Source organism: Vicugna pacos, chromosome 12 (genome assembly GCF_048564905.1).
Source record: "Vicugna pacos chromosome 12, VicPac4, whole genome shotgun sequence".
NCBI classification, from domain to species: Eukaryota; Metazoa; Chordata; class Mammalia; order Artiodactyla; family Camelidae; genus Vicugna; species Vicugna pacos.
Genome location: NC_132998.1, coordinates 57,245,096 through 57,271,645, shown reverse-complemented (window position 1 = coordinate 57,271,645; position 26,550 = coordinate 57,245,096). Strand labels below are relative to the sequence as shown.

Genomic DNA, 26,550 nt, shown 5'->3' with positions numbered 1-26,550 from the left:
ACCACTTCATTCAGATAATCTTGTTTGATTGTCACAGACCCCGGAGGTGGGCAGCGTGCAAGTGCAGGTCCAACTTTGTAGATGAGCCAGTTAAACCAGAGAGGTTAAGTCAGAGCCCAGGGTCACACAGCAGTGGAGGAGAAAACAGGGCCCACCCCTGGGCCTTAGGATTCCTTATCTGGGGGTTTTTCCCTCTGGCCTGATGGGTCAGAGTGGAGGGAGGGAAGGGCAGACCTGCTTGGCAGGGGAACACCAACGTCTGTGGCTTTTCCTTTCTCTCGTAGAGGAGGCTGGGAGAGGGAGGAAAAACAAAATTAAACCAACGAAGGATGTTGTGGAGCTGAGGAATAACTTATTTTTTATGAGCTTGTTAACATTTGTGAAGTTAAGTAAGCAGAAATTTATGCCGTCCATTTGCCTGCATTAAAGGGAGGGCTGCCTGGGCCCAGGGTAGTTACTTGAAACCTCACTGGCCTCACAGGGCAGCTGCCCCTCCGCTCATATCAAGCAGCTCTCACGTAAAGAGGGTTTATTTTGGTGGTTTTCCGTGATTTCTTCCGATCCCGCTGTGGCCGTGTTTCCTGATGGCCCACTGGGTGCTTGGCGCTAGCCTGCTGCGGCTGTCGCTGTTCTTGCTGTGGTTGGGAGCAGCTGACCTGGATGCTGTCAGAGCGGTTTGGCCCTTAGTTCAGAGGCTGAATGTTCTAGACACTGTTTCCAGCCTCCCCAGAGGCCTCAGAAAGTGCAGGAGGCCCAGAGACCACCAGCTTTGCTGCCAAGAGCTGGCAGACCTGAAGCATGTTGCTTCAGCTCTCTGGGCCTCAGTTTCCTCATCTGTAAAATGGGAACAGAAGTAACATATGCTCATCTGAGATGACGTGGCTTGTGAGGGTGACATGCCTCTTTTGCTAGTTGACCTGGCTCTTTAGGTCCCTTAGTTTCTGGTGGAGCTAGAAGACCCTTTCTCTAGGAGGCCTTCCTGGACACCTTGTTTTGAAGCCCCACGGTACCGCCCCCCCCGCCCCCACCACTCCCTGCAGTGACTGGTCTCCTGCACCACTCCCTTTGAGCTGTGAACTTCCTGGGGCAGAGCCATCTCTGTCCTGATCACTGCGAAGCTACTGAATGAGGGAGTGGATGACCTTCTTAACCTCAGCCTCGGTTCCACCACTTTAGAATGAAGAGCGCCTTCCAGGTGTGAAGTGATTTGTGGTTTTAAAAGCACTTCCAGGCTGCTGCTGTCATTTGATCTCCACCTTTTCATCCCCTTGCGAAGAAGACGAGGGAGAGTCTGAGATCTGCAGTTGTAGACGGGGAAACAGAGGCCCAGGCAGGGGTGCAGGGTACCCAGCACTCATTCATTCTTTTGTTCAAGGACACTTTTGAACTGCTCTGTGCTAGGTATTAGGAGAAGAAAGATGGGGTCCTGCCCTTTAGAGGCATAGGGGCTGCACTCAGGAGGCAGGCACGGTGAGGGTCGAGGGTCAGGAAGCCGCAAATCCTCATTCTTTCATTCATTCACCCAAGAGGAGCAAGGTGGCCTTCTGTGGGGCTGGAGCAAGTGAGGAGTGAGGTGAAGACATGAAGTCAGGGAAGGCGGTACGTTTTATTCAGACCTGATGGAGTCAGCAGACAGGTGAGGGTGGCGGCAGAGAGGAAGGTGATGGCCACTGCCGTGGCTCAGGTGTGCGACTGGAGGCTGGTGGAGGTGGGGAGAGGGGGGTGAATTCGCATTGGTTGTGGTTGGCTAATGAACTGGTTCCCTCTGTCTCCAGGAGCTCAGGGAAGGCTCAGGAGGGAGGAAACGTGTTTATTCAGCAGACAGTTCTGAAGCATCTGGTGTGGACCAAGCATTGTGCTGGGGCTTGGGGGTGAATGAGAACAGTCCCTGCCATCAGGGACCCCATAGCCAAGGGGAAGGCAGACTAGGCTGACTAATGCCCCAGGTGGGCTGGAGGGCTTCCTGTAGGAGGCGGCTTTGAGTCCCGTCTAAGGAGTAGCATTTAGGAGGTGGGAGTGGGGCAGGAGAGCAGAGCAGGTCGTGGGAATTTCAAGGGGAAAGGCCCTGTGCTAGGGCCTGGGAGCCCGGGGAGCCCCAGAGGAAGGCAGGACCTGTGAGCTCCCTGCCGGCCAGGAGAAGGAGTCTGGACTGTGCATCTTCCAGCAGCAGGGAGCATGCCCGGGCATTCAGAAACAGGGTTGTGGATGATGCCCTCCAGGACGGAGGGAGTGGAAAGAGCTGAGGAATTGGGGAAGGGACTTCTCAGAGGTGCTGTTCTGGGGTTGGGTTGAGGGGGTGGGAGGCTGGTGCTGGTAGAGGACGGGTAGAGGGAGAGGCCCAAGTAAGGGAGGAGTCGCGGAGGCCCAGCACAAGTGGGGGTGCACGTGTGCCTCCGTGTGTATGCATAGTAGGGCGCCGTTTGTTCCAATGGCGTCCTCGTGACAGGAGGGGTGTTGGAGGGCAGATCTGCAGACAGGACCAAGCCTGATCAGGATGGGTCTTGAATGCAGGGATAAGGACTAGGGAGGCACCAGAGGCTTCCGAACAGAGCAGTGACCCATGAGGCTGCTTGTGCTTTGGGAAGTTTCCCCTGGCAGCTGTGCGGAGGCTGGGCAGAGGCAGCGTCGTCCGAGTGTCCCCTGAGGAGACTGCTCCACCTGTCCGGGGAGCTGTAATGGATAGTGTCCAAGCGACGGAGAGGCAGGAAGGTGGCAGAGCGCAGGGCAGGCTCAGTGGAAGAGGGGGCATTTGATCAGGGCTGCAGAGGGCTAGAGGGTTCGTTTCTGTGGAGGTAGAAGAGAGGACACGGCAGGTGGCTGCAACGGAGGTGGGAGAGACCAGTCTATTCAGGATGCCTTTGAAGGATTAAAGGGAAGGTGTGAGCCAGAAAGGAATGTCATTAACGAGGACCCTCCCGTGCCGATCACCCTCGCCCCAGCGCCCAGCTCCATGTGTACCTACATGGCTTCGGGTAGGTCCACTGTGCCTTCATTTCGCTGTCCTTAAAGGGACTCTGGTTAGAACCAGCCTCTTGTGGGGTCGTTATGAGGCTTAGGTGAGTTAGTCCACCTACAGCCCAGTCTGGGAGATGCTCTGTAGTTATTGGCTGTGGTCATTTCAGTCTCATTTACCACTCCCAGCAGGCTGGCAGGGCAGCCTCCCATCCCCAGGGGCAGATGAGGAATCGGCTCAGAGAAGCTGTTCAAGCCACCCGAGGGGTACAGAACAAGGATCTGAAGCCAGGTTGTGCAGGACCCCAGAACTGGTGCTTTGTCCTCGGTGCCTGTGGCTCCTGGAATGCTTGTAACGTGCCCAGCTCTGGACACTGGGTGAACACTCATGCTCCTCCTTAGGATCAGGTGCAAGGAGAGGGGGCGGGGGCGGGTTCTGATCCCTAGCTCAGCCCCCACCGGCTGTGAGGCTCCGGGTCAGCTGCTTGCCCTTGAAGCCTCAGTTTCCTCATCTGTAAACAGGGGCCCCACGTGCCCAGATAAGAGTCGCTGGGCCTCCAACAAGGTCAGCTATGGCAGCCCCCTGGCCCAGGTGCGGCTCCCAGTAGGGACTCTGTCCACATTCCCTCCCTTTCCCTGTTTCTCTACCCCTGCCCGACAGCACTGCCCTGAGCAGGCTGAGGCCCGGAGAATGCAGGAGCCCAGGCACTGGTCGAGGCCCTAATGGTCGTAATAATAAGGATAAGAAACTGGGAGGCCCTGTTGTCATCAGTAGTGGGGAGGTGGGGAGGTGGGCAGGTGGGTGGGGACGGAGGCCAGCTGGGAGTGACATTCCTGGGGGCCATGTGGTTCTTGTGCTTTTTTTAATCCTCACTCTCCCAGGCATCTCCTCTGTGCCAGGCCTCTTGCTCGCGCTGGAGACATGGAGGGACACACGGTGCCAACTCGGCCCTGGGGAGGGGAAATGGTGGCTGTTCAGGGGATACAACTTGGGGCTGATGAGCATGGGGGTGCTGTGGAATGGTGAAGCCAGGCCTAGGGTTCAGGGAGGGCTTCCTGGAGGAGGTGATGTCTGAACTGAAGCCAGTAGGGGTTCCCAGTGTTGGTGGCAAGTGGCAGGGAGAGGGACAGATGTGGGGCGTGTGTCAGTCGGGGTGGGCAGGAGGAGCTTGGGCGAGAAGATGACCTGGACCAGCTGAGCCCGGGGCATCTGAGGGCACCTGTGGAGGCATCTGGCAAGCAAAGACCCAGGGTCTGGGCGATCAAGAGCGTGCCTGAGGCCACTCTGGAAGAGAGGGCACACATAGGTGGGTTGAGGACAGAGCCTGGAGGAGCAGCAATGTTTGGAGGGGCCTGGGCAGGAAGGGGGTGCCTGGAAGGAGAAGGGATGTGGCCCCAAGGTCTTGGGCAAGGCTCTTGGCCTCTCTGGCCTCAGTTTCTTCACCTGTTACATGTCAAGGGCCCAAATCTGCTGAGGGGGCTGCCAGCTCTGACCTTCTCTAAAGTACCCCCGAGGGCCTGATAGTGGATGAGGGAGGCAAACTGGGGTGGAGGGTCCCTGCACACAGTAGTTTCGATCCTGGGGCCTGGAAATGAGTGCATTAACAGTTTGCTTGTCCAGAATTTACTGGGCACCTTCTGCAGGCTGGTCCCTGTGGCAGAGAGGGGACTTGACGTGGTCCCCACCCTTAGTGCTCACAAGGGGTGTGCACTGAGGAAGCACCCAGGAATCCAGGAGTGCTACCGCACTTTAAGCAACCCCAATCTGCAAATTCAAAGTCTTTATAAGAGAAATTAGAGGCTGGTTCTCTTATTTTATAAAGTAATTTGCAGGAGGGTTTCCGGAAATAGCGGAAATCCCCAGGGCATGTACGTTGGGTCTTCATTTGCGTGGGTCCCCTACTGGTCTCTGATTTCCTTGCTCACTTTTGTCTCTTCCGCTGTATGCCAGGAATCCTGGGCCAGGCATGCAGGAGGTGCTCCTTAGATGTGGAATATCAGGTCGACAGGGTTCAGTGCCTTCTGGGGATCCCTGGCCCCCTTGGGTGACAGCAGGTCCTCAGAAATGCTAAGCCCTGCCAGTTAACCATCAGCTTCTCTTCTGGCCTCCTGGTGGCTTTGTGATACTCTGGGTGACAGCAGACAGGGACTTGCATCCTGCTCGCCCCTGAATCCTGAATGAGCCTTCCCACCCAGGGTCCCCCACCCCTTGGTGATCCCCTGCAGAGACCAGTTTTGCTGGATGGTGAGGGAGGCGTAAAGTGGATGCTTCTCACTCAGGGTACCCCTGGCTGCAGAGACCTGGGGAGATTTGAGCAGAGCTGGAGGGACAGAATAGCTCCCCAGCTAGGACTTGGTATGTCCCGGGCTCTTCCACTTCCTAGCTGTGTGCCCTTGGGCAAGTGGCTTCACTGCTCTGGGCCTCAGTTTCTCCATATCTCAAATGGGTGTAATAATTGTGCCAGACTCCCAGGGCTGTGAGAGGGTTGAATGAGTTAGTGTGAATCACTAAGGTCTGGCATGTAGTTAGTGCTCGGCACTTGGGCCCAGGCAGCGGGGCTTGGTCCCAGCCCCACTGCTTACTGGTGGTGACCTGGGAGCCCACTTTGTCTTTCTGAACCTCGTTTCTTCCCTTGAGAAATGGGTCTGATGATCTTTACTTTGTCATCCTAATAAGTGGGGGCCATGTCTACATGCAGACGAGGGGTGGTGAGGCCCGCACCTGGTCTGCTGGGTTCCCTGTTGGCACTGGCTGCAGCCCCGTGGGTCCGCTGTCTTGATTTGACAGAGGTGTTTGTTTAGGCCACAGGGCTGCAGGGCTGACTATGCCGGGGGCTGGAGCTGCGGCAGAGAACACACTGTGCTCGCTGGCTGGACTGTGTGGGATGGACAGACGCCATCACGGGGTCAGACAAGAGCAGGGGAGTCACCTCGGGAGAGAGGAGAGCTGCCTTGAGGGGAAAGCAGGAGGGAGGGTCTGGAGTGGGTTGTTGGGCCAGACCTTCTGTGGCCTTGACCTTCAGGAGGATTTATGGCTTCAGCCTGGAGCCATGGAAAATTCTGGAAGGGCTTTAAGAGCAGGGCCCTCAGTGAGTCTATGATAGGCTATTTTGAGGGGCTTTCTGGAAGCTGAGCAGAGGATATTAGGGGAGGAACCCAGGGGACACTTAAAGACACTGGGAGGCTGTGTTGCCATCCGGACAAGAGCCACTTGGACACACGGGTGTGTGGCCTGGGCAGGTGTCAGGGTGGATTGGAGATGAGGGATGAGGCAGAGGGCGGAGTCAGGAGTGATTCAGATAATGAGACCGAGGTACAGAGAGGTTTGCTAATGGGCCTACAGTCACACAGCCAGGGAGTGAAGCCTCAGGGAGTGAAGCACTGGTATGAGGCGGCAGCCTGGCCTGCTGCTGGGGGTGGCCCTGCAGCCCAGCAAGCAGCCCCACACAGAGGTGCCCCTGGAGCGGAGGTGGAAGGCAGCAGAGCCAGTGGGGCCATGCTGCCAGTGGCATCCTCACGCTTCATTCACGGGCTCTGCTCTGTGCCAAGTGTGACGGAGATGGGTCAGAGCGTCTGCCAGGGAGTAGGGGTCCATTCTGTGTTGCCGGCAGCTCCATTAAGCAGGAATCGGCACGTAGGGGAACCAGTCCAGGAAGGATGGAGCCAGAGCAAGGTGGTGGCTGAGTGTCCCGCCTCTGGGTGGCCCGTGTGATGGTAAGGACCCCAAGTGAGATGGGGAGATGGCGTTGACCTCACTGGCTTTGGTTTCCTCATCTGTAAAGTAGAGGTGGTTCTAGGAAGGATAAGACAATACAGGACTCAGCACAACACCTGGGGCATGATGCGTGCTCGGGAAATGCTGCGTGCCATTATGATTATTGTTGTCATCACTGTTGTTGTGTGGAAGCCGGAGTCCACCCTTGCTGGCCGTGGGGGTGAGTTGGGACATATCACTGATTTGGGACATGTCGTGGTCTGCCATGTCAGCTTAGCTCAGGGACAGGTGATGCTGACTGCAAAGCGCAGGGCTAGGCCCAGGGGAGAGTGGAGACTGCTGGTGGGAGAGAGTCAGGAAAATGTCCTAGAGGGCTGGCTCCTGTTTTATGGAGAACAGAAGGTCATGTGCTTCCAAGAAAGACGCAGAAGTGCAGGGAAGGGTGGACGGAGTCTGCAAAAGGATCAAATGGGGCCGACTTTGACAAGCCCAGGTGGTGCTTAGAGGCCTGTCCTTTGCCTGGTTTTACCAGATAAACATGTAGGAGGCCCAGAGAGGGTGAGAGCCTGGCTCAAGGTCACACAGCAGCTGGCACTGGGAGCAGAACTGCTGGCTGGGGGGCGCAGCACCCCTCTGTGAAGGAAGGATGTGCTCATTTATCAGGGGAGTTTAATAATGAATGAAGTTGAAGTGTCTTTAATGCAGGCAGCAGGCCCGAAGTAATATGGGGCCCTGTATTAATTCGGAAGTTAATGAATATGCAGGTGTGTCTAAATGATTAATGGGGCTCCTGAAGGCCTTGGAGAGGGGTGCGTGAGCTGCTGCTGCTGGAAATATGAATATTGCATCCATCTGGGAGGTTGGATAAACCAGGGAGCAGGTGGGCATTAGTGAGCCAGAGGGCTCTAGCGGCCACAAATTGCTGAATATACAGATGCTCGGGGGCACGTATACAGTGGTGTGGCTAAGGGCTCTCATTTCTTGCTGTGTGATCTTGAACAAGTCACTTAATTTCTCTGAGCCTCAATGTCCGCATCTGCAGAATGGGCATAAAAATACTGCCTGATTCCTAGGATCCTGGGGATGAAATTCATGCTAGGCCTTAGCACCAGAGCATCCGAGGAAGACTGTCATAGCCTTGTTAGAAAGGCGGGCGGAGAAGTGGTTGAGGACGGACAAGGAAAGTATCAGAGTAACAGTTAAATTTGTAGGAGGGTTGGTCTCTCATTTGCTCCTTGAAGCAGCTGCATGGAGCAAAGGAGATGGGTCTTGGGGAAGCTGAGGCACAGAGAGGGCTGGTCCCTGCCCAAGTCACTGAGTCACCAGAAGCAGAGTCGGGCCTGGGCCCAGGTCTACACACCTTACTGGTGAATCTCAGAGGGGATGGAGGTGAAGCTGCCAGCCAGCAGGAGGTGCCCGCCGATGCACTGACCAGAAAGGGCCTTCTGAGTATTTGTTGGGCCGGGGGTTAGGGGACCCCACAGCCCCTCTCAGAGCCTCAGTTTCTCTGTCTGTGGTGTGAGAGTCTGTCTGCCACTCCGGGCTGTCTTGAGACTTTGGTGAGAAAATGAGACACGGAACCCACACTGGTGCTCAGCCTTTGGGGAGTCCTCAGACTGCAAGCGTTATCCCCCAATGCTCAGAACAACTGTGCCAGGAGTTTGTATGCATCAGTCGTGTCTTGTATCTGAGGAGCTGCATGTCCTGGGCCACTTTGTAGCTTTGGGTCCTTGGGCACCTCCTCTGGCCTCTCTCTGTCTCAGTTTCCTCATCCTTCGAGTGGGCAAGTTGTGTATTAAGTGTGCGGGCTCCCTCCTGCTCCCCCACCTCCCCAGGGCCTGCGTCCCAGCCTGTGTACAGGCGTCTTATTCATCCTTTCAGCCCATGAACATGTTTGGATTTCTCGAGCCCCTCCTGGGTGCCGTGTTGTGTCCTGGGCTTCTGGGTGAGTGAGATCGCCCTCCTTGTCCCTGTCTTTGATGAGGTCCTGGTCTAGGGAGAAGGCAGGTGTGAAACGAGCATCCAGGGGTGCGAGCTGGGGTAGGACACTGGAGCCAGCGGACGGTCTCTACCGGATGTGGGTCAGGGGAGAGGTGCCTGTTTATCTTGCTGTCTTCCCCACCGGAGCTTCCACCTGAGGCTGTGTCTTTTGGCTGTGAGTCCTCAGCTGCCAGCAGGAGACCCTCAAAGAATGGCTTTTGGAGTGAATGACGGAGTGAGCGAGTGAATGGCTGGCATCTAGGCCCCTTTCCCTGCCTCTCCCGGGCTCTGGGCCAAGGAGCAGAGGCCCAGCCAAGCCCTCCCTTGGTTGTCCCAGGTGGACCAGGGCAGCCCATCTTGCGTTCTGTTTTGTTCCTCCCTGGGTCTCCAGCCCGGGGCCCCAAGGCCCCCCTGCCGGCCTGGCAGGGTCACGGAGCTGCAGGTTGTTGTTAAGGGACCTGAGCCATCATCACCGTGTGTAGCCTGCTGCTGACAGAGGAGGAAACTGAGATCCGAGGGGAGGGGGCTCTGGGGCGGGGCTGGGGTCAAAGCCCCTACTGGGCTGCTCCTCCGGCTTGGCCCTGTAGGGCCCGGCCTGGCTGTGTATTTATAGTCTCTGCTGATCTATATTAACACCAGGGCCTGCCCAGGCCTTTGCAGCCTCTGGATCTGAGGATGGCTTTGAACCCTCTGGGGGCTGTGGAATCAGAGCTCATCCTCGGGGAGATGGGGAGAATGTGGCTTCTCACCTTTCCCTTCACAGCCCTGGGGCTCACGCTGGGCCCTGTGCCTGGACAGCCTTCGCCAGCCTGGGCCGGGCTCAGGCCCTTTGTGGGGGTCGATGTCTTTGCTTGGGGCTTGTTATCTTGCCTCGCTTCCCTCCAGCTCTGCAGGAAGGCTCTGTGTACAGCATGGGATTAAGCGCATGGGCTGTGTGGCCTCAGGCAAGCCTCCCCCTTCTCTGAGCCTCAGTCTCCCCATCTGTAGAACTGGCCGTGATTCCCGCCTGCCTTTGTGTTTCAGGCCCTGAGCATCAATGCTTGTGAGCTGGGGTCACTGTTCACCCTCCTCACGTCTCTTCTGCTCCTCATCACAAGCGGTCCTCAGAGCCTCTAGGGACTGGAGTGTCATCTCCATTGGACAGATGAGGCCACCGAGGCCCTAAGGGTGGTGTGACTTGCCAGGGCCATGCCGCCTGCTGGGGCTGAATTCGGACTGAACTAAGTCCGAATGTTCCGGCTTCCCAGACCCCACCTCCTTTCCAGGGCCCTCGGGGTCCTTGGGGCAGGCCACCTCCTAAGCCACCAGCTTGGTTCCCACCCCCATCGCCATGGGAACGGCTCCACTAACTCTATGCTTCTCTTACAGAGCAGAGACGACTGGCCGCCCTGAGCGCAATTCAATTCAACAGACATTTACTGAGTGCCTACTATGCGCCAGGCCTTAGGCTAGGCACGGGGGTGGGGGCGCAGAGAGAAAGATGGAGTCCTGTCCTCAGGTAGCTCCGGGGTGGGGTGGGGGCCATAGAGAAGACTAGGCAAGTGCTGAACAAGACAGCTCAGCTCCAGGAGAGAAGCTGCCTGTAGGGTTGGAAGCAGTGGAGATACCTTGGTTCAAGCACATCCCTAAAGAACTGCTGTCCCTTGTTTGTGCCTCAGTTTCCCCGTCTGTAAAATGAGGGGAGGGGAAGTGGGAGTTAGAAAGTCTCTAGGATCCTTCCAGAAGTCCATGGGAATGGGATCAGGGCATGGGGGCAGAGTAGGGAGGCCACTGCTCTCCTTTTGGAGAGGTAATCTCTGAAGGCTTCTTGGAGGGGGAGGCATGCGATCTGGGCTGCAGCGGGTGGGGAAGGTGGAAGTGATACCCCAGGCTCAAGAATAGCATGAGCAAAGGTCCAGAGGACATGCCCATGGGCATCCCTGCAACTCTGTAGGTTGTGAAGGGATGTCTTAGGGTATGAGTTCAGAGAGGGAGGGAGGGAGCGAGGGCTGCATGTCAGGGTGTGAGCTCTATTCTGTGGGCTGTTGAGGATGGAGAGTCAGAAACAGTGGTCCTGATTTGTGCTGCCCCTTTCACCTCCCCTCTCTCCCTGGGTTACACCTGAGGGTCACGTTCCCATAGAACCCATGGCCGTGGCTGTGTCTGCACCATGCTAGACACTTACCCATTAATGCCCAATTGCAACCCCAGAAAGTGGATGTTACTGGGCTCGATTCACAGATGAGGACACTGGGGCTTTTGTCCAAGGTCATGATCTGACCCCCAGCTCCTCCATGCTCCTCCCACTAGCTCTTATTTTGGGAGTCCCTGTCCTCTGTGACACCCGCTGTCCTATGAACCCCCAGGCTCTGAGGAGTGCCCGCGAAGGGCAGTGCAGCTGAGTTTGGAGGTGAGGTTGGGCAAATCCTCAGATATTGCTAGAAGGACCAGCTTCCTCCAAGACCTGAATTTCTGTCCCTACTGCAACCCTCTGAGATGGGGGTGAGGCGGGGCTCCTTCCCACTTTACAGATGAGCAGAGGCCCTGGGAGCCATATGGCTGGTCCCAGGTTGAGGCAGAGACAGCCTGGGCGGGGAGCCCCATCTTCTTATCATCCAGCTGAGGCTGGAGGGAGGTTCGGATCCCCTAAGATCTGTGCACAAGCTGACCCCCACAGCCCTCCCCAGGGAGTGGAAAGGACTGGCATTGGAATCACAGACCTGGGTTCAAATCCTGGTTTTGTCTTGCACAAACAGTGTGATCTTGAGCAAGTCATGAATTACTCTGAGACTCGGTTTCCTTACCTATAAAGAGAGCAGACCTCTTTCATTTAGCCATTAACAGATATATATTCAGCACCTTCTGGGTGACCGGGGCTGGGCTCTGATGGAGAATCGGGCCCTTTCTTGGAGAACTCAGTTCAGGAGTATAAGCAGAAGTTATGATTCCAGTTGTGATAGAAGAAGTTCAGGGGTATGTGGGAACCCACAGGAGGGACCCCAACCAGAGCATTTTAATTGGTGGTGGAATGGGGGGAGTTAGGAGGGCAGGAGAGGAAAGCAGGTACCAGCTTTGCAGGACCCCAGGGGCTGGGCTTCAGTTGTCTGTTGTTGGAAATTTTCCTGATCAGTAGGGAGCCAGTGAAGGCTTTTGAGCAGGGGAGTGTCATGTTCAGATTTATGGTTTAGAGTGATCCTCCTCTGCCGGGTGTAGCGGGCAGTGAGGATGCTGATTGAGAGATTCATTTTGGGTGAGGAAGGAGGCTGGAGCAGGGCAGGAGCAGTGGGAGGAGGGCAGCAGGGCAGGAGACCTTCCAAGTGTGGGCCACCGTGGATGCTTCTAGCTAACTCAGGGAATGGGGAGAGAAGCGAGGCTGGGGAGTGGGTGAGCAGTAGGAGGTGTGTCCCGTTGTGGACAAGGACAGGTGGAGTTTCAGGCACCAGGGAGGGGTTTGAAGGGCAGCTGGGAGGTGGTGGTCAGCACCAAGCTGGTAACAGAAGCCTTGGGAGGAGCAGAGATGCGGGGTGGGGGTGGGAGGAGCGGTGGGGAAGCAGGTTTGGGAAGAGCAGAGAGCCGGCTCCAGGACCTCAGGGAAGGTCACTGCGAGGAGCCCAAGGGGAGTGGCCTGGCAGATAGGCGGGATGTCAAGGTGTAGGGACTTAGGTCTGCAGGGAGATGACAGAAGTCACATGTGTCAGGCACTTGGCCTAGTGCCAGGCTCACAGGATGGGGCCCAGGAGGGTCAGTTCTCACCTGTCTTTCACCAGAAGGCAGAACTGTAGTCTGTCCCCTTGCCGCCCTGAGGAGGAGGCCACCGAGGAGGAAGGTGTTTGGGAAGGAGGGAAAGGGGAAAAAATATTTGCATGCATAACCAGGCTGAAGTGAGGGAGAGAGAAAGAGGGAGCAGGAGATGAAAAGAAATTACCATACGCCGGGTTCTTGTTATTCAACCCAATTTTCAAAGGACCACAGCTGTCGCACTGAGATAATCCGTTAATTATAACAGCCATTGTGCTCTGGCAATGGGAGAGAAACCGAGGCTGGGGAACAAGCTGAAGGCAGGGGTGGGGGCAGGCCTTTGGGGGGCTGGACCTACATATGAGAGGGGGCAGGGACAGGCAGGAAGGCCCACGCTGGCAGGGGTTGGGCCTCGACCCTTCCTCGCTGCCAAGGTTGCGGCAGTGGGTGACAAGGACCAGCTGTGTGCCTGGCACTGTGCCACGCCTGTGAGCCAGGCCACCATCACCCTTCTAGAGGCAGCTAGCTTTATTGAGCACTTACTGTGTGCCAGACCCTGCTCTGTAGCTTTCATCCTACCGCCCTCGGAGGTAGTGCCTTTCTAGTCCCATTTTACAGAAGAGGAGACTGAGACTCAGAGGAAAAAAGTAGCTTGCCAAGGCCACGCTCTTTGTCCAGTGGCAGAGCTGGGATTTGAGCTGAATGTGGCCTGTCCTTCCAGGACGATGCTAGGGAGGGCCGATCTCCATGGGTTTGCCACACGAACTTGGTGGCCACGTGTCCCAGGCCGTGGTCTCTGCGCAGCCGGCAGTCCACGGGGTGGCCCTCCCCTGGGCATTTCCGGGGCTCCTCTTGCACAAACAGAGCTTCCTTGTTCTCTGATGCCACAGCTGCAGGCCCCCACAGTCCTCCCTACCCACCCGCACCAGAGCAGCTAGTCTCAGGGCCAGGAGAGGGACCCCATGCTCCTGCCTGGTTCGGGCTTGTGATGGGCTACAGCCCGGGGAGGGGTCTCAGCCTGGCCATGGCTGGCTGTGGACCCTGGGTGCCGGGCCCTGGGAGAAGTGGTGGGGAGGCTGGGCAGGAGCCCCAGGTGAGCAGAGTGAGGGGAACCCGAGGTCTGTGGGGAGAGGGGTGGGAGCAAGAGCCCATTCCAGAAACCCCAGAGTCCTTTGCTACAGGCCCTGCTCTGGGGTGTCACTTCAGCAGCTGAGGCCTCAGGCCTCCCGGTGTCCACAGCGGCCTTGTCCAGAACCTCGGCCCAGGCTGGCTGGCAGCGTTTTACTGAGTAGGAATCATACTTGGGAGTGAGTAACCCTCACACCCTAACAGGAGCCCCAAACTTGACCTAGAACCCAAGCAGCATCGTTGGAGAGCCAGGGGCTCCACAGGGTGACAGGCAGGCCTGGAGGGCAGTATGGGTGCTCTCCTGCTTGGGGGTCCCCACTCCAGTGGGCCTGCTTGGAAGCAGGGGTGTGGGATGGGTCAGGGCAGCCAGAAATCCTGTAGAATTGGTGACACAGAGGCCATCACGCAGCCCATTTTTTGGATCAAGGAATTGTAGATACATTGTAGAACTCTTGAGGCCCAGATTCATAATCAGAGACCCTCCCCTATACCAAAAAAAGACCCAGAACCACAGAGCCAGGGAGGCAGGGGCTGTGGCACCCTTGAGGTCTCCCCCACAGGCTGGGATTCTAATCATCCCCATTCTGGGGTTCCCTCTGTGGCTGGCCTCACAAACCCCAGTGCCCGGGGGTCAGTGGCAACCTCAGCCAGAGGGGCAGGGAGGAGGGTAGGCCCACCCACCCCGGCCCCACCTGTTCTGTCTCCGCAGGGCTGCAGAGCCTGGGCAGCCAGGTCTTCCGGGTTTTTCAGTGGATTTTGGAAATGAGGATTAAAAAAATAAAATCTCCCAAGTTTTCAACATTGGCAACTAATTGAAAAAAATTTTTAAACCATTGTCCAGATGAAACAAGATCCCACAGCCCAGTGCCATGGAGGGTCCAGGCCAGTGCGTAGTGGTTGTGAAACCTCAGTTTCCTCCTCTGTAAAGTGGGAGTAACAGCAGTACCGACTCCCGAGGTAGTGCAGAGGATTAAGTGAGTTCACAGGAAAAGCACTCAGGCCTCGCCCAGGTCAGCCCGTGACTCTGTTTTCGTCTTGCCCCAGGCTGCCCATCCCTCCCCTGCCAGCTGCCTCCAAGTGGGCTACGTTCTCCGCCACCCGGAGCCTCCACTTCTCCCCACGGGCTCCAGATGCGCCACCCCGCCTTGGGACAGCCCTGAGGGTGTTGGAAGGCAGGGAAATGTTCACCCCTTGGGGCCCTGGAGAAGGAGCAGGAGGAGGAGGCAGAGCCGGGAGGGCGGGCCTAGCCGGCGCCTGGTACATAGTAGGTGCTCCATAAATGTTTATTGAATGAATGAATGGAGGCCATGCAGGCAGAGGCAGCCACGTGTGCGCAGGCACTGGTGAAAGAGTGGAGACTGGTGAGTAGTGCCCGGGGCTGCAGCTGAGCGGGGCCTGGGGTTTGCCGGAGCCGAGGCCAAGAGGCCAGCAGGGATCACGTGGGGGAGGCAGGGCCAGGTGGGGGAGGCAAGGGCCAGGTGGGAAGGCAGGGGTCAGGTGTGGGGGGAGGCAGGGGCCAGCTGTGGGGGGAGGCAGGGGCCAGGTGGGGAGGCAGGGGCCAGGTGGGGGGGAGGGGCAAGGTGGGGAGGCAGGGGTCAGGGCGGGTAGTCAGGGGCCAGATGGAGGAGGCCGTCCCAGGAATAGCATGAAGGATTCTGGAAAGCCAGGGACGACCCTGGGGCGGGACTAGGAGGTGGACTTTTAATAAAAGTCATCCTTGGCTGTGAGCAGGAGGCTCACGTGCTCTGCAAAGTGCCTGGTGGTGGGTGGGGTGGATGCTGGGCTACTTAGGGCCGGGTAGTGGGTACCAGGGAGTGGGCTGTGTGAGTGGGCCACCTGTGAAGAGCTGCCAACCGAACCAGTGTCTGGGCCACTCCTGCCAGGCTGCTGGGTGGCTTCCCAAAGCCAAGACCTTTTGGTAAAAGCCCTTCCATCCTCCTCCTCCTGCCTACCTTCTTCCGTTGAGGCATGGACACGGCGCAGGTGCCAAGGACAGATGCAATGCCCCTGGGAGCAGGGAAGACCCAGGTACCAGTTGAGTTCATGGGAGATGACACAGTGAACAGTTACAGAGGGCTTGGAAGTGGCCCCAGTAAACCAGAGAGACAGGTGTCCTGCTGCTGCCCCCCTAAACAGAGGAGGAAACTGAGCCCAGAGGAGTAAGGCGCTGACCTGCCCGAGGTCACACAGTGAGCCAGCCATCAGTGTGTCGTAACAGCTCGTGGCACAGCAGACCAGCCCAGCCCCCTCTCTGGCCAGGGTTACTGGGCTTGGAGATGGATGCTCAGTACAACGAGGCCTTGCCAACCCAATTAGCCCCCAGTAACTGTCAGCTGTTGCTGCTGCTGATGCGGCACTGCTCTTATTAAGCTCTTTTGGGTGAGTTGGAACTCGTGAAGGCAGGGTGTGTCTGTCTGCAGTGGTGCCCGTGATAGGCACACAGTGGGTGTGTTGTAGATCATACGGATGTGTAAGGAGCGTGGGGGAGCGTGTGGCTGGTTGGACAGCATGCCCCACCTTCCCCGGGGTGAGCTGCAGGCCTGGTCCCCATTTCCCCACGACATGGAGTCAGCCGTGGCCTGCTCACCCAGCGCAGGATGGCACAGAGCCAGGAGCGGGTGCCACGGTATCAAGGGGCAGGAGCCAGCTCCCCCGAGATGTGGAGCAGCTGGCACGAAGTGCTGAGACTAACAAGACATGATTGAATGGGAGTGGACGGAAACCCGGCACCTGGGGTGAAACCCAAACAGATACTGCCCAGGGCTGCCCGAGGACATTCTGAGAGCATCATGGCGGCCTGGCGGGATTGCGAAAAGGCCTGGGGCCTCGTTTGACATCTAGGACAAGGTGAGGACACGGGGCAGTGCACATTCGTGCTGCTCTAACAGAGGTGTGGCGCCAAAACATAGGAGGCAGAGGGACCCTGGTGCCCATCACTGCTCAGACCATGTTGGCACTGAGGCTCTGCTCTAGGTGACACATTTTAGGAGGGACCTTGACAGCAAGCATGACCCAGGGCAGCCAGACCCAAAAGTGTGGGACTTGACACCGTGGCGCAGGAAGAGCAGTAGGCACATGAGGCTGTTTAGCCTGGATACACGGCTTGCAAGGGCACGAGATAACAGCTAAACAAATATTAACAAGACCTTTGAGACGGGCTGTTGGCCTCAGTGGCTCCAGACTGGCTGTGTCTGGCCTGTGGCAGGCTGGGACCAGGGAACTAGAGAGGTACAGGACCTAGGTTTGGCTTTGTAAGTTAGAGAAATCTCCAACAATCAGAGCTGTTCAAGAAGGGAGTAAGCAGCCTCAGGTGGGTGCTGAGATCCCTGTCACTGGAGGTATGCAAGTTGGAGGCAGTCATATCTGCAGGGATCCTGGAAAGTCTGGTAGTTCTAAGAGCTCAGGCCAGTCCAAGTTGCTGGCTGTGTGGTCTTGAGCAGATCACTGCACCTCTGAGCCTCAGTTTCCTCATCTGAAAAATGGGAAGCATAAGGGGCTTCATGAGACTATAAAGAAGACTCAGCACATTTCTTGTACACCTTGAGTGCCCCATCGGTAGTGGGGCCCCTCCCTCTGATATTTAAAATCCTGACTCAGTGGAGTCAGGGACTCCAGGATCTCCCTCTGTCCCCCGTCCCCAGCCCCAGCCCCAGCCCTGAGCTCTTATTTCACATATCATGTTTTGAGCACCTGCAACATGCCTGACCCTGTTGCAGGCATCGAGGTTACAGTTTTGAACCAGATAAAGCCTACTTTGATTTTCTGATAGGGACAAGGAGGGGGCGATAAGGAGTAAATGACATCTCGTATTGTTGAGGACTCTGAATAGACCAAAGCCTGGGTTGAGTGACCAGTGAGTTATCTCAGATTTGGTTTCAAGGAAGGTGGGTTTAGGGGAGCAGTTATACAAGAGACCTGAAGTCAGGTTGTGAGTTGTACAGATATTGAGGGATGAGCAATCTGAGTGGCTAGAACAGCATATGCAAAGGTCCTGAGGTGGGAGTGTACCTGGGGATATTTGAGGAGCTTAGCTGGCCTGGACTGAGTATTTCCTGATTGATGGAGAAGTTGAAGTCTCTCTTGGTTTGTGGACAGTCCACACTTGCACACTTTTCTGATAGGGAGGGAGGTGTCTATCCAAGAGGCAAGAAACCCACAAGATGGCCTGTGCATGTCCAGTCCCTGCAATGGACCCAGCTGTTTGGGGAAAGCTAGGGAAGGAGGGGGCCTCAGTTTTCTCACCTGTGATATGAAGCCAACAGCACCAGCCATGCAGGGCTGATACAAGATTCAAGGAATGTGAAATGTCAGACACAAATGAGCCATTGGGTAAGGGGTAGCTGTGACTGTCTTATGGACAAGGAGACTGAAGCCCCGAGAGGTTAATTAATGTGCCACACAGCTCAGCATTCAATCCAAGGATCCTTTGCCTCCCAACAGCCATGCTGCTTCTCTCTGCCCTGCAGCTGGGGCTCTGCACCTGGAATCCAAACGGTTCACTTACCAAACAGTAGTTCAGTTGCGAAGGTATATTATCCCGTTTTACAGATGAGGAGCTGAGGCCCAGAGCAGCCTGCCTGAGGAGCCCTGGTGAGGTGGAGGCAGCGACAAGGCCCAGTATCCAGTTCCCAGAGGGGTGGCAAGCTTTGTCCCCGAGGGTGGAATGGTGGCAGCCCATCTCTGGGCCCCCTGGCCTCGTGCTACGCTTTCAGCAGGAGAGGTGAGGTGGCTGCCCGCCCCGCGAGTTCTGGCTGGGCCCCAGGAGTCCTTGGTCCTCCTAATCCTGGGTAATGGCATTGACACAGACTGTAACAATGACACCTCGGGGAGCCTTGGCCCGCCTGGCCCAGGAAGGAGCCCGTGCCAGGGCTGATCAGCTGCTGCAAATGAGATTTCCCTGGCTGAGCCTCACGTCCCTGCTCCTGGGAGGTCGGAATAACGGATGGCATCTCCCCACCTGCTCACAGGCCTCACCAACAGTCCCTCAGAGTGTGGTCTCAGGAGCAGGAGCCCTGTATTCACCGGGCCCCCTGCCCTGTGCGCAGCATGTTTGTCTCCACGGTGTCCTGGGGTTCCGTGAGAGCCTGAGGAGATGGGAGGCACTCACCTTGCCACACAGGTGGAGAAACTGACGTTTGGAGGGGCCTGCAACTTGCCCAAGGTCTCAGAGCTGGCAGTTGGTCCGGTGTCTTCCCGGCTGACTCCCGCTCCCCCATCCCCTGCCCCTTCTGCCCTCTGCCAGGGACCACACAGGCGGACCTCCTGTCCGTCTGCTCGCCGAGCCCAGGCAGGGTAGGCAGCCCCATGACCCTCTGAACCTCACAGCCCCCCAGCCTGGAGCAGAGAGGCCAAGGCTCCCCTCTGCCTGGGGAGCGGGATGGTCAGCCTGCAGTGGAGGGGTCTGGGGGATGTGGCCCAGGGGCTCAGGGAGCCTGAGTCCAGGGGAACCCTAATCTTAGGTGATGAAGGTTGTGAGGAAATGATAAAAACCTGGGTGTCCTGGGTTAGCTGAGTGGGGAGCCCAGGTCTGGGGGCAGTGAGCTCCCAGAGGGGATTCGAAGTTGGCAGATGAGGGTCTGTCGCTGCCCCCCTGGGTCCTGGGCTGACCTCCCACTAGCTGAACAGGTCGCTTCCCTGGCCTCAGTTCCTCCTCTGACGGTGGCTGGCATTGGGCAGAGCTAGGGCTTCTCATCCCTGCTGCTCTGAGGCCCCGGGATTCGGAGTCCATGGAGGGGCCCTGAACCTCGTGGCACCTGGAGAAGGGCACGGAATCCAGCTGGGTCAACCGATGACTTCGGGAGGCAGGTGCTGAGGCCCAGCGAGAGGAAGTCTTTGTCCAGAGTGACTCAGACATTCCGTGGCCATGCCCAGCTCTGAACAGAACCCCCCACCAACTCAGCTCTGCCCCTCAGACCTGTAGGGTCTCGCCGACCCTTCTCCCTCCTCTCCTTCCAGGGGTGTCCCCGGGAGAGCGGGCATTGTGCAGTGTGTAGCCAGCTCAGCTGGGGGCCTGCCCCAAGACCCCTCAACAGCATGCTGCTCCTCCACTGTGCCGTGTTCCTTCTCGCTGTGGTGGCGGGAGAAGGACCCATGTTGCAAAGGGGCTGAGTTGGGGAGGGGATGGGTGTTGGGGGGAGGGGTCCTTTCAGGGCAGGTCAGCTGGGAGCGCAGCTCTTTGTCCAACAAGCCCTGGCACCCGGGCCAACCCGCCACTGCCACTGGCCCACAGCCTGCTTCCCTGCGGGGCCCCAGCCTCCCAGGGGTAGTGCTGTTTAGGTCCCAGGCCAGAAAGACCTCTGCTTCCAACAGCTGCTAGCTGCTGCTCCCCACCCCCGCTCTGGGCTGGTCACAGGCTGCATTTTGGTGGCTCAGCCAGGCTCAGTGCTCATCTGTCTCCCTGGCCCCTAGGTGGGTGGGCGGAGTGGGCAGCAGGCACTGGGTCCCCTCCTTTGCACTCCCTGTATTTGTCATTTTGCTGTGCTTTTCTGCAGATCGATTTCTCTGTGTCAGATGTGCCCTCTCCATTTATCTCAATTCCTCTGCCTCTCCCTGCTCAACTGTCTCCATATTTTTGCTTTTCTCTCCTCCTCAGCTCTTGCCTCCTGTCTGCAGCTCCCTCACTACCTTTCTCTCTCTCACCTGCCCCCCTCCCCTAGTGTGTATGGGGTTGGACCAAGCTCCTCCCACCAGCGTCTGTGCTGGAGCATCACTCTGAGGGAGCAGGGGAAGGGTGTGTCCCCCAGGACCCTCAGCCTCGGGCCTGACAGGAGGGCAGCCGGCATACCCCTCCCCGCACCTCCAGTGGGTGTGCAGCCCAGCCAGGGACCAAGTGCTGCTGTCAGTGCCTTCCTGGCCTTGCTATCCCTGCTCCCTGGCTGTGTCAGGCCTCGATGGGTGGTGGGCAGGCAGCCCAGGGACAGGGACAGGAGGCTGACGCACACAGGACAGGGTGATGGGGAGCTTCCTCCGGCTCTGTCTGAGTCACGGGGGAGGATGGGGGGTGGGGGGAGCTGGGCCCTGGCCCAAGTCATCCTGGAGACCAGAAGGAACAGGAGAGAGGGCAGGGTCACCTTGGGGGACCAGGTGGGCAGAGCTCAGGGTGGCTGGGGTAGGGCCATGGTACGCCTCTGTGCCCCCTGGACTGGGAAGGGAAGAGGTGGGCCAGGGCTAGTGCAGCACCCTTCCCCCACAGCCTGGTCACCTTCTCCTACTCCCCTCCCCTCTGCTTCTTCATACACTCTCAGCCTGGTCTGGGATTTCTGAGGCTCAGGCCAGCTCAGCTTTGCCGCAGCCTGGCTGAGCAGGTGCTGGTTTGAGCAACTCAGATCTGAAGATAGGGGGCGCTCGATGCAGCTAAAATTGCGCATGTGCGTACATACTCACACACATAGTCCTGTAAAACACACGTGTGCTTAACATGCTGACATACAGGCAAGTGTGTGCCTGTGTTCCCCTGAGACACATCTCTTCCCACCCTCCACACGGGCATGCCCTCGTTCACTCGAGAGCACTCCTGTAGCTGGCCACAGAGGCACACATCCTGTGCACAGGGACATATGTGTGCAAGCACGCCTGCCCGCATACCCATCGGCTCGTACACGTCAGCACACCCCTGCTCTGGTGCTCCGAGCCGGCACGCACCTGTGTGTGCACCTGCATACAAATGCGATCCCCAGACATTCCCAGTCGGAGGAGGCGCAGATGGAGGATTCTCTGACAGAGCGATCTTGGCAACTCAGCCTCCCCGAGTGTAACCTCTATGCCTGAGGAGGAGGGGAACTGAGGCCCTGAGAGGGGGAGGACTGGCCTGAGGCCCCCTAGGAGCCAGTGGCCACATTGGACGGGAGCCCAGGACTCCTGACTCCAGCCCTGAGACTGGATGACACAGCCAAGGACAAAAATGCTCTCTGCTGCCTGTGTACCCTTCTTGCCTGACAGCCTCGTGGTTATCCCCTCCCTGCCCACTGTCCGGCCTCTCAGCCCAAGCTGGCCGTGCAGGGGACTGGGAGGTGTGAGGCTGACTCCCCTGAAGACCTTGATCATCAACAGCCTCTGACGCTGCATCAGCCTTTCATCTGAGGGGTCACCTGGATGCCCTGCTCACTTGCCACCTCGACAAAGGCTGCTTGCCTGGGCTTCTTTAGGGACTTTTATCCCTCTTCACGTCCCTTGCCTCTGTCCCAGCCTTCTGGGGCTCAGGACTGTAAATTGCTTTTGCTTTAACAGCAAAGGTTTAACATTTTTTCTAAATCGCTCTCTCCTGGAGTTTCCCAGGAGGAGGAGCAGGAGGCAGAGGTGGCTCTCATGATAGTCTTCGGCTTTCTTTACCCAAACATGGATTTCTCTGGCCTAATCTTCATATCCCTGGCCACTGCCTAGGGTGGAGGGAGGGAGGACCGAGCCCTTCCTGCAGTCAGCAGAGCACCGGGTGTAAGCTCGAGACTGATCTGGATGAGTGGCCGTGTCTAGCCTGCTGGGTGACCGAGGCAAGTCCCCCTGAGACTGGGGTTCAGTTTCCCCACTTGGAAAATGAGGGTCCGTGGGCTTGGCAGCCCTGCACCGCCTCTCCTGCCCCTCTGCATCCTGAGCAGGGGCAGCATGCCCACTTTACGTCTACCTCCATCAGATGGCCAGGCAGGGCCATGGTCCCCGCTATAGAGATGTAGAAACAGACTCAGAGGTGGTATGCTCCACCTGGGTAATTGGGCAGGGTGGACTGGGCTCCAGACCTGCTGACTCTGGAGCCTCAATCCCGGCCCAGGCGGTTGTGTGACTCCAGGCAGGTCCCTGCCCATCTCTGGTCCTCTGATCTCCAGCCATTGAGGGGATACTGGGCTCTGGACACACGATTCCAGACGCTTCTGGCTTCTTCCCCTGCCTGAGGCCCCCTGCAGGATCTGGGCCCTCTACTGGAAAGCACTTGCGGGAGGGGATATCGGCGCTGTGTCTGGCTTCCCAGAGTCTCTCCCTCTCTTTCTTTGGGCTCTGCTCCTGCCTGCAGGATGAGCTCATCTTGTGCCCTCCAACTGCGGGAGACCCCAGCCTCTGCATCCCCCTTCCTGGGGGGCCCCACAGCCATGCTCTGCTCCCCCTCCCCCAAGGAAGCCAAGTCAAGGGAATTATTTTTGGAACAAGAGCAGTTACACAACAAATGAATTATTTATCTTTGGGCATGGAGGAGAGGAGGCATTTTGCTGGGCTTCTTAATTCTTTTCTGGATTGGAGGGTGGCTGCTTAGGTACGTGGCCATGTGTGTACGGGCCCGTTGTCATACACAAGACTGTAGGTGTGCTTGTGTGTGTGTGTTACACACCTGTCTGTGTGCATGCCGTGGAGTTCCGGCTCATGTAGGGGCACGTGGTTGTGCAGGGAGGTGGACGAGCATGGACACGAGTGTGCTGGGATGTGTGTGTGTGTGTGTGCGTGTGTATGCGGACCTGACCCGTTAACTCTCCAGTCTCCCTTCTCTGCCTACTGTCTTAAGACTGTTCCTCCTACCCCCACTTCCTTGTTTCTCCCGTCTCCCTCCTTCCAGGCCCTCCAGCCCCCTCCCTCTCTTGCCACCTACCACCTCCCTTCTTGTATATAACAGGGACCCCAGAGTGCTGCTGGCACAGGACCCCTGGGAGGAGGTGGAAAAGGGACTGGGGGCCTGTGCTGGAACTTAGAGGGGCAGCTCTGAGCCTCCACGCTGATCTGTCACCCCTTCTCGGTGCTGCCTTTCAGGAACCAGGTGACAGATGGGTCTCTTCCTTCCTGCCCCCGTCTCTCGTGCTCCCCCCTCAGAGCTCCAGTCTCCAGCCTCCCGTGGGAATCGTGGGAATTGTCTGAAGTTCTGAGCCCGGAACCCCAGGAGGAAGAAGAGGAGGAGGAGTCGGAGGGAGAGGAAGTCAAGCCCCCAGAGCCTGGGTACCTTCCCGGCAGGAAAGGAGCAACTCGTGGAAGCAGGCTGTGGGGCCCACAGCCCCACCTGGCCCCGGTGCCCAGCACCCGTGGGTAGCACCCCGGAACGCCCCTGGCCGTTGGCACGGGCCGTGCCTGCCTCACCTGGGGCCCCCGTGCTGGGGGTCGCCCCCAAGATGGTGGCGGCCCCAGGGAGGACTGTGCTGCAGGCCCCAGCCTCCAGCCTCTAGGCCCCTCGAGCCCCGGCCCCCCACTCTGAGCCTGGCCTGCGCGGGGGCCGCGGCCGGAGCCATGCTGCGCCTGGGGCTGTGCGCCGCCGCGCTGCTCTGCGTGTGCCGGCCGGGCACCGTGCGCGCCGACTGCTGGCTCATCGAGGGCGACAAGGGGTACGTGTGGCTGGCCATCTGCAGCCAGAACCAGCCGCCCTACGAGACCATCCCACAGCACATCAACAGCACCGTGCACGACCTGCGGCTCAACGAGAACAAGCTCAAGGCCGTGCTTTACTCCTCGCTCAACCGCTTCGGGAACCTCACCGACCTCAACCTCACCAAGAACGAGATCTCCTACATCGAGGACGGCGCCTTCCTGGGCCAGTCGAGCCTGCAGGTGCTGCAGCTGGGCTACAACAAGCTCAGCAACCTGACCGAGGGCATGCTGCGCGGCATGGGCCGCCTGCAGTTCCTCTTCGTGCAGCACAACCTCATCGAGGTGGTGACGCCCACCGCCTTCTCCGAGTGCCCGAGCCTCATCAGCATCGACCTGTCCTCCAACCGCCTCAGCCGCCTTGACGGCACCACCTTCACCGGCCTGGCCAGCCTCATGGTGTGCGAGCTGGCCGGCAACCCCTTCAACTGCGAGTGTGACCTTTTCGGCTTCCTGTCCTGGCTCGTGATCTTCAACAACGTCACCAAGAACTACGACCGCCTGCAGTGCGAGTCTCCGCGGGAGTTTGCCGGCTACCCGCTGCTGGTGCCCCGGCCCTACCACAGCCTCAATGCCATCACCGTGCTCCAGGCCAAGTGCCGCAACGGCTCACTGCCCGCCCGGCCGGCAAGCCACCCCACGCCCTACTCCACCGACGCCCAGAGGGAGCCCGACGAGAACTCGGGCTTCAACCCCGACGAGATCCTTTCGGTGGAGCCGCCTGCCTCGTCCACCACAGACGCTTCTGCGGGGCCGGCCATCAAGCTGCACCATGTCACCTTCACCTCGGCCACCCTGGTGGTCATCATCCCGCACCCCTACAGCAAGATGTATGTCCTGGTCCAGTACAACAACAGCTACTTCTCCGAAGTCATGACGCTCAAGAACAAGAAGGAGATCGTGACGCTGGACAAGCTGCGGGCGCACACCGAGTACACCTTCTGCGTGACCTCACTGCGCAACAGCCGCCACTTCAACCACACCTGCCTGACCTTCACCACCAGGGACCCGGTCCCGGGCGACCTGGCGCCCAGCACCTCCACCACCACCCACTACATCATGACCATCCTGGGCTGCCTCTTCGGCATGGTCATCGTGCTGGGAGCCGTCTACTACTGCCTGCGCAAGCGCCGCATGCAGGAGGAGAAGCAGAAGTCGGTCAAGGTCAAGAAAACCATCCTGGAGATGCGCTACGGGGCCGATGTGGATGCTGGCACTGTCGTCCATGCCACCCAGAAGCTGGGTGAGCCCCCCGTGCTGCCCGTGTCCCGAATGTCCTCCATCCCCTCCATGATTGGGGAGAAGCTGCCCACCTCCAAGGGGCTGGAGGCTGGGCTGGACACGCCCAAGGTGGCCACCAAGGGCAACTATATCGAGGTGCGCACGGGCACGGGCGGCGATGGCCTGGCCCGGCCCGAGGATGACCTCCCTGACCTGGAGAATGGTCAGGGCTCGGCCGCTGAGATCTCCACCATCGCCAAGGAGGTGGACAAAGTCAACCAGATCATTAACAATTGCATCGATGCCCTCAAGTTGGACTCAGCCTCTTTCCTGGGGAGCGGCAGTGGTAGCGGGGACCCTGAGATGGCCTTTGAATGCCAGTCCCTCCCTGCAGCCTCCACTGCCTCTTCAGCTGCCACCCCCGGGGCGCTGGAGCGGCCCAGCTTCCTCTCACCCCCTTACAAGGAGAGCTCCCACCACCCGCTGCAGCGCCAGCTGAGCGCCGATGCCGCCGTGGTGGCCCGCAAGACTTGCAGCGTCTCCTCTAGTGGCTCCATCAAGAGTGCCAAGGTCTTCAGCCTGGATGTGCCGGATCATCCGGCTGCCACGGGACTGGCCAAGGGCGACTCCAAGTACATCGAGAAGGGCAGCCCCCTAAACAGCCCACTGGACCGGCTCCCACTGGTGCCAGCGGGCAGCGGCGGGGGCAGCGGCGGGGGCGGCGTCCACCACCTGGAGGTGAAGCCCGCCTACCACTGCAGCGAGCACCGGCACAGCTTCCCGGCCCTGTACTACGAGGAGGGCGCCGACAGCCTGAGCCAGCGCGTGTCCTTCCTCAAGCCGCTGACCCGCTCCAAGCGGGACTCCACCTACTCGCAGCTCTCCCCCAGACACTACTACTCAGGGTACTCCTCCAGCCCTGAGTACTCGTCCGAGAGCACGCACAAGATCTGGGAGCGGTTCCGGCCCTACAAGAAGCACCACCGGGAGGAGGTGTACATGGCTGCCGGCCACGCCCTGCGCAAGAAGGTCCAGTTCGCCAAGGACGAGGACCTGCACGACATCCTCGATTACTGGAAGGGGGTCTCAGCCCAGCAGAAGCTGTGACCCTCTCCCCCCCGGTGAGGTTGGAGCGGGAGGGCCGGGGGCACGTGGGGCAGGGCCCCGGGCGGCCAGGCAGGGGGCGCGCGGGGGGCCGAGGCCGAGGAGCAGACGCACACGCACACCCGCACGCACGCACCCACGCACACACCTGACCACCACCTGACTGTGAACAACCACCACCCGACAGTAACGGACAGGAAAACAAGGACATGTTCTCCTTAAAGTTTACACACTGATACCGAAACCAGTCGTCTTTACCGTGCTGCCCAGGGACTCTGCCGGGGTGTGCGGGCTGGGGAGGGGCAGGGGGGCAGGCGAGGAAGCCAGAAGAGGGTGTGGGGTCTGGGGCTCTGTGACTAGGGACAGGTGTGGGGGCAAAGGAGCCTGGGGTGGGGACGGACTGA

The 26,550-nt window shown here is 58.6% G+C and overlaps 1 protein-coding gene across 1 annotated transcript; it reads left to right on the top strand.

Moving 5' to 3' along the window:
* The first annotated feature begins 23,631 nt into the window (after positions 1 to 23,631).
* On the top strand, positions 23,632 to 26,149 carry ELFN2 (extracellular leucine rich repeat and fibronectin type III domain containing 2). Its single transcript, XM_015241540.2, has one exon. The coding sequence runs from the start codon at positions 23,687 to 23,689 to the stop codon at positions 26,147 to 26,149; it is 2,463 nt and encodes an 820-aa protein (XP_015097026.2). The 5' UTR covers positions 23,632 to 23,686.
* Positions 26,150 to 26,550: the final 401 nt, after the last annotated feature.

Bases quoted from the DNA above. Each gene is read 5' to 3' on its own strand.
- ELFN2 (XM_015241540.2), top strand. From the start codon at position 23,687: ATGCTGCGCCTGGGGCTGTGCGCCGCCGCGCTGCTCTGCGTGTGCCGG.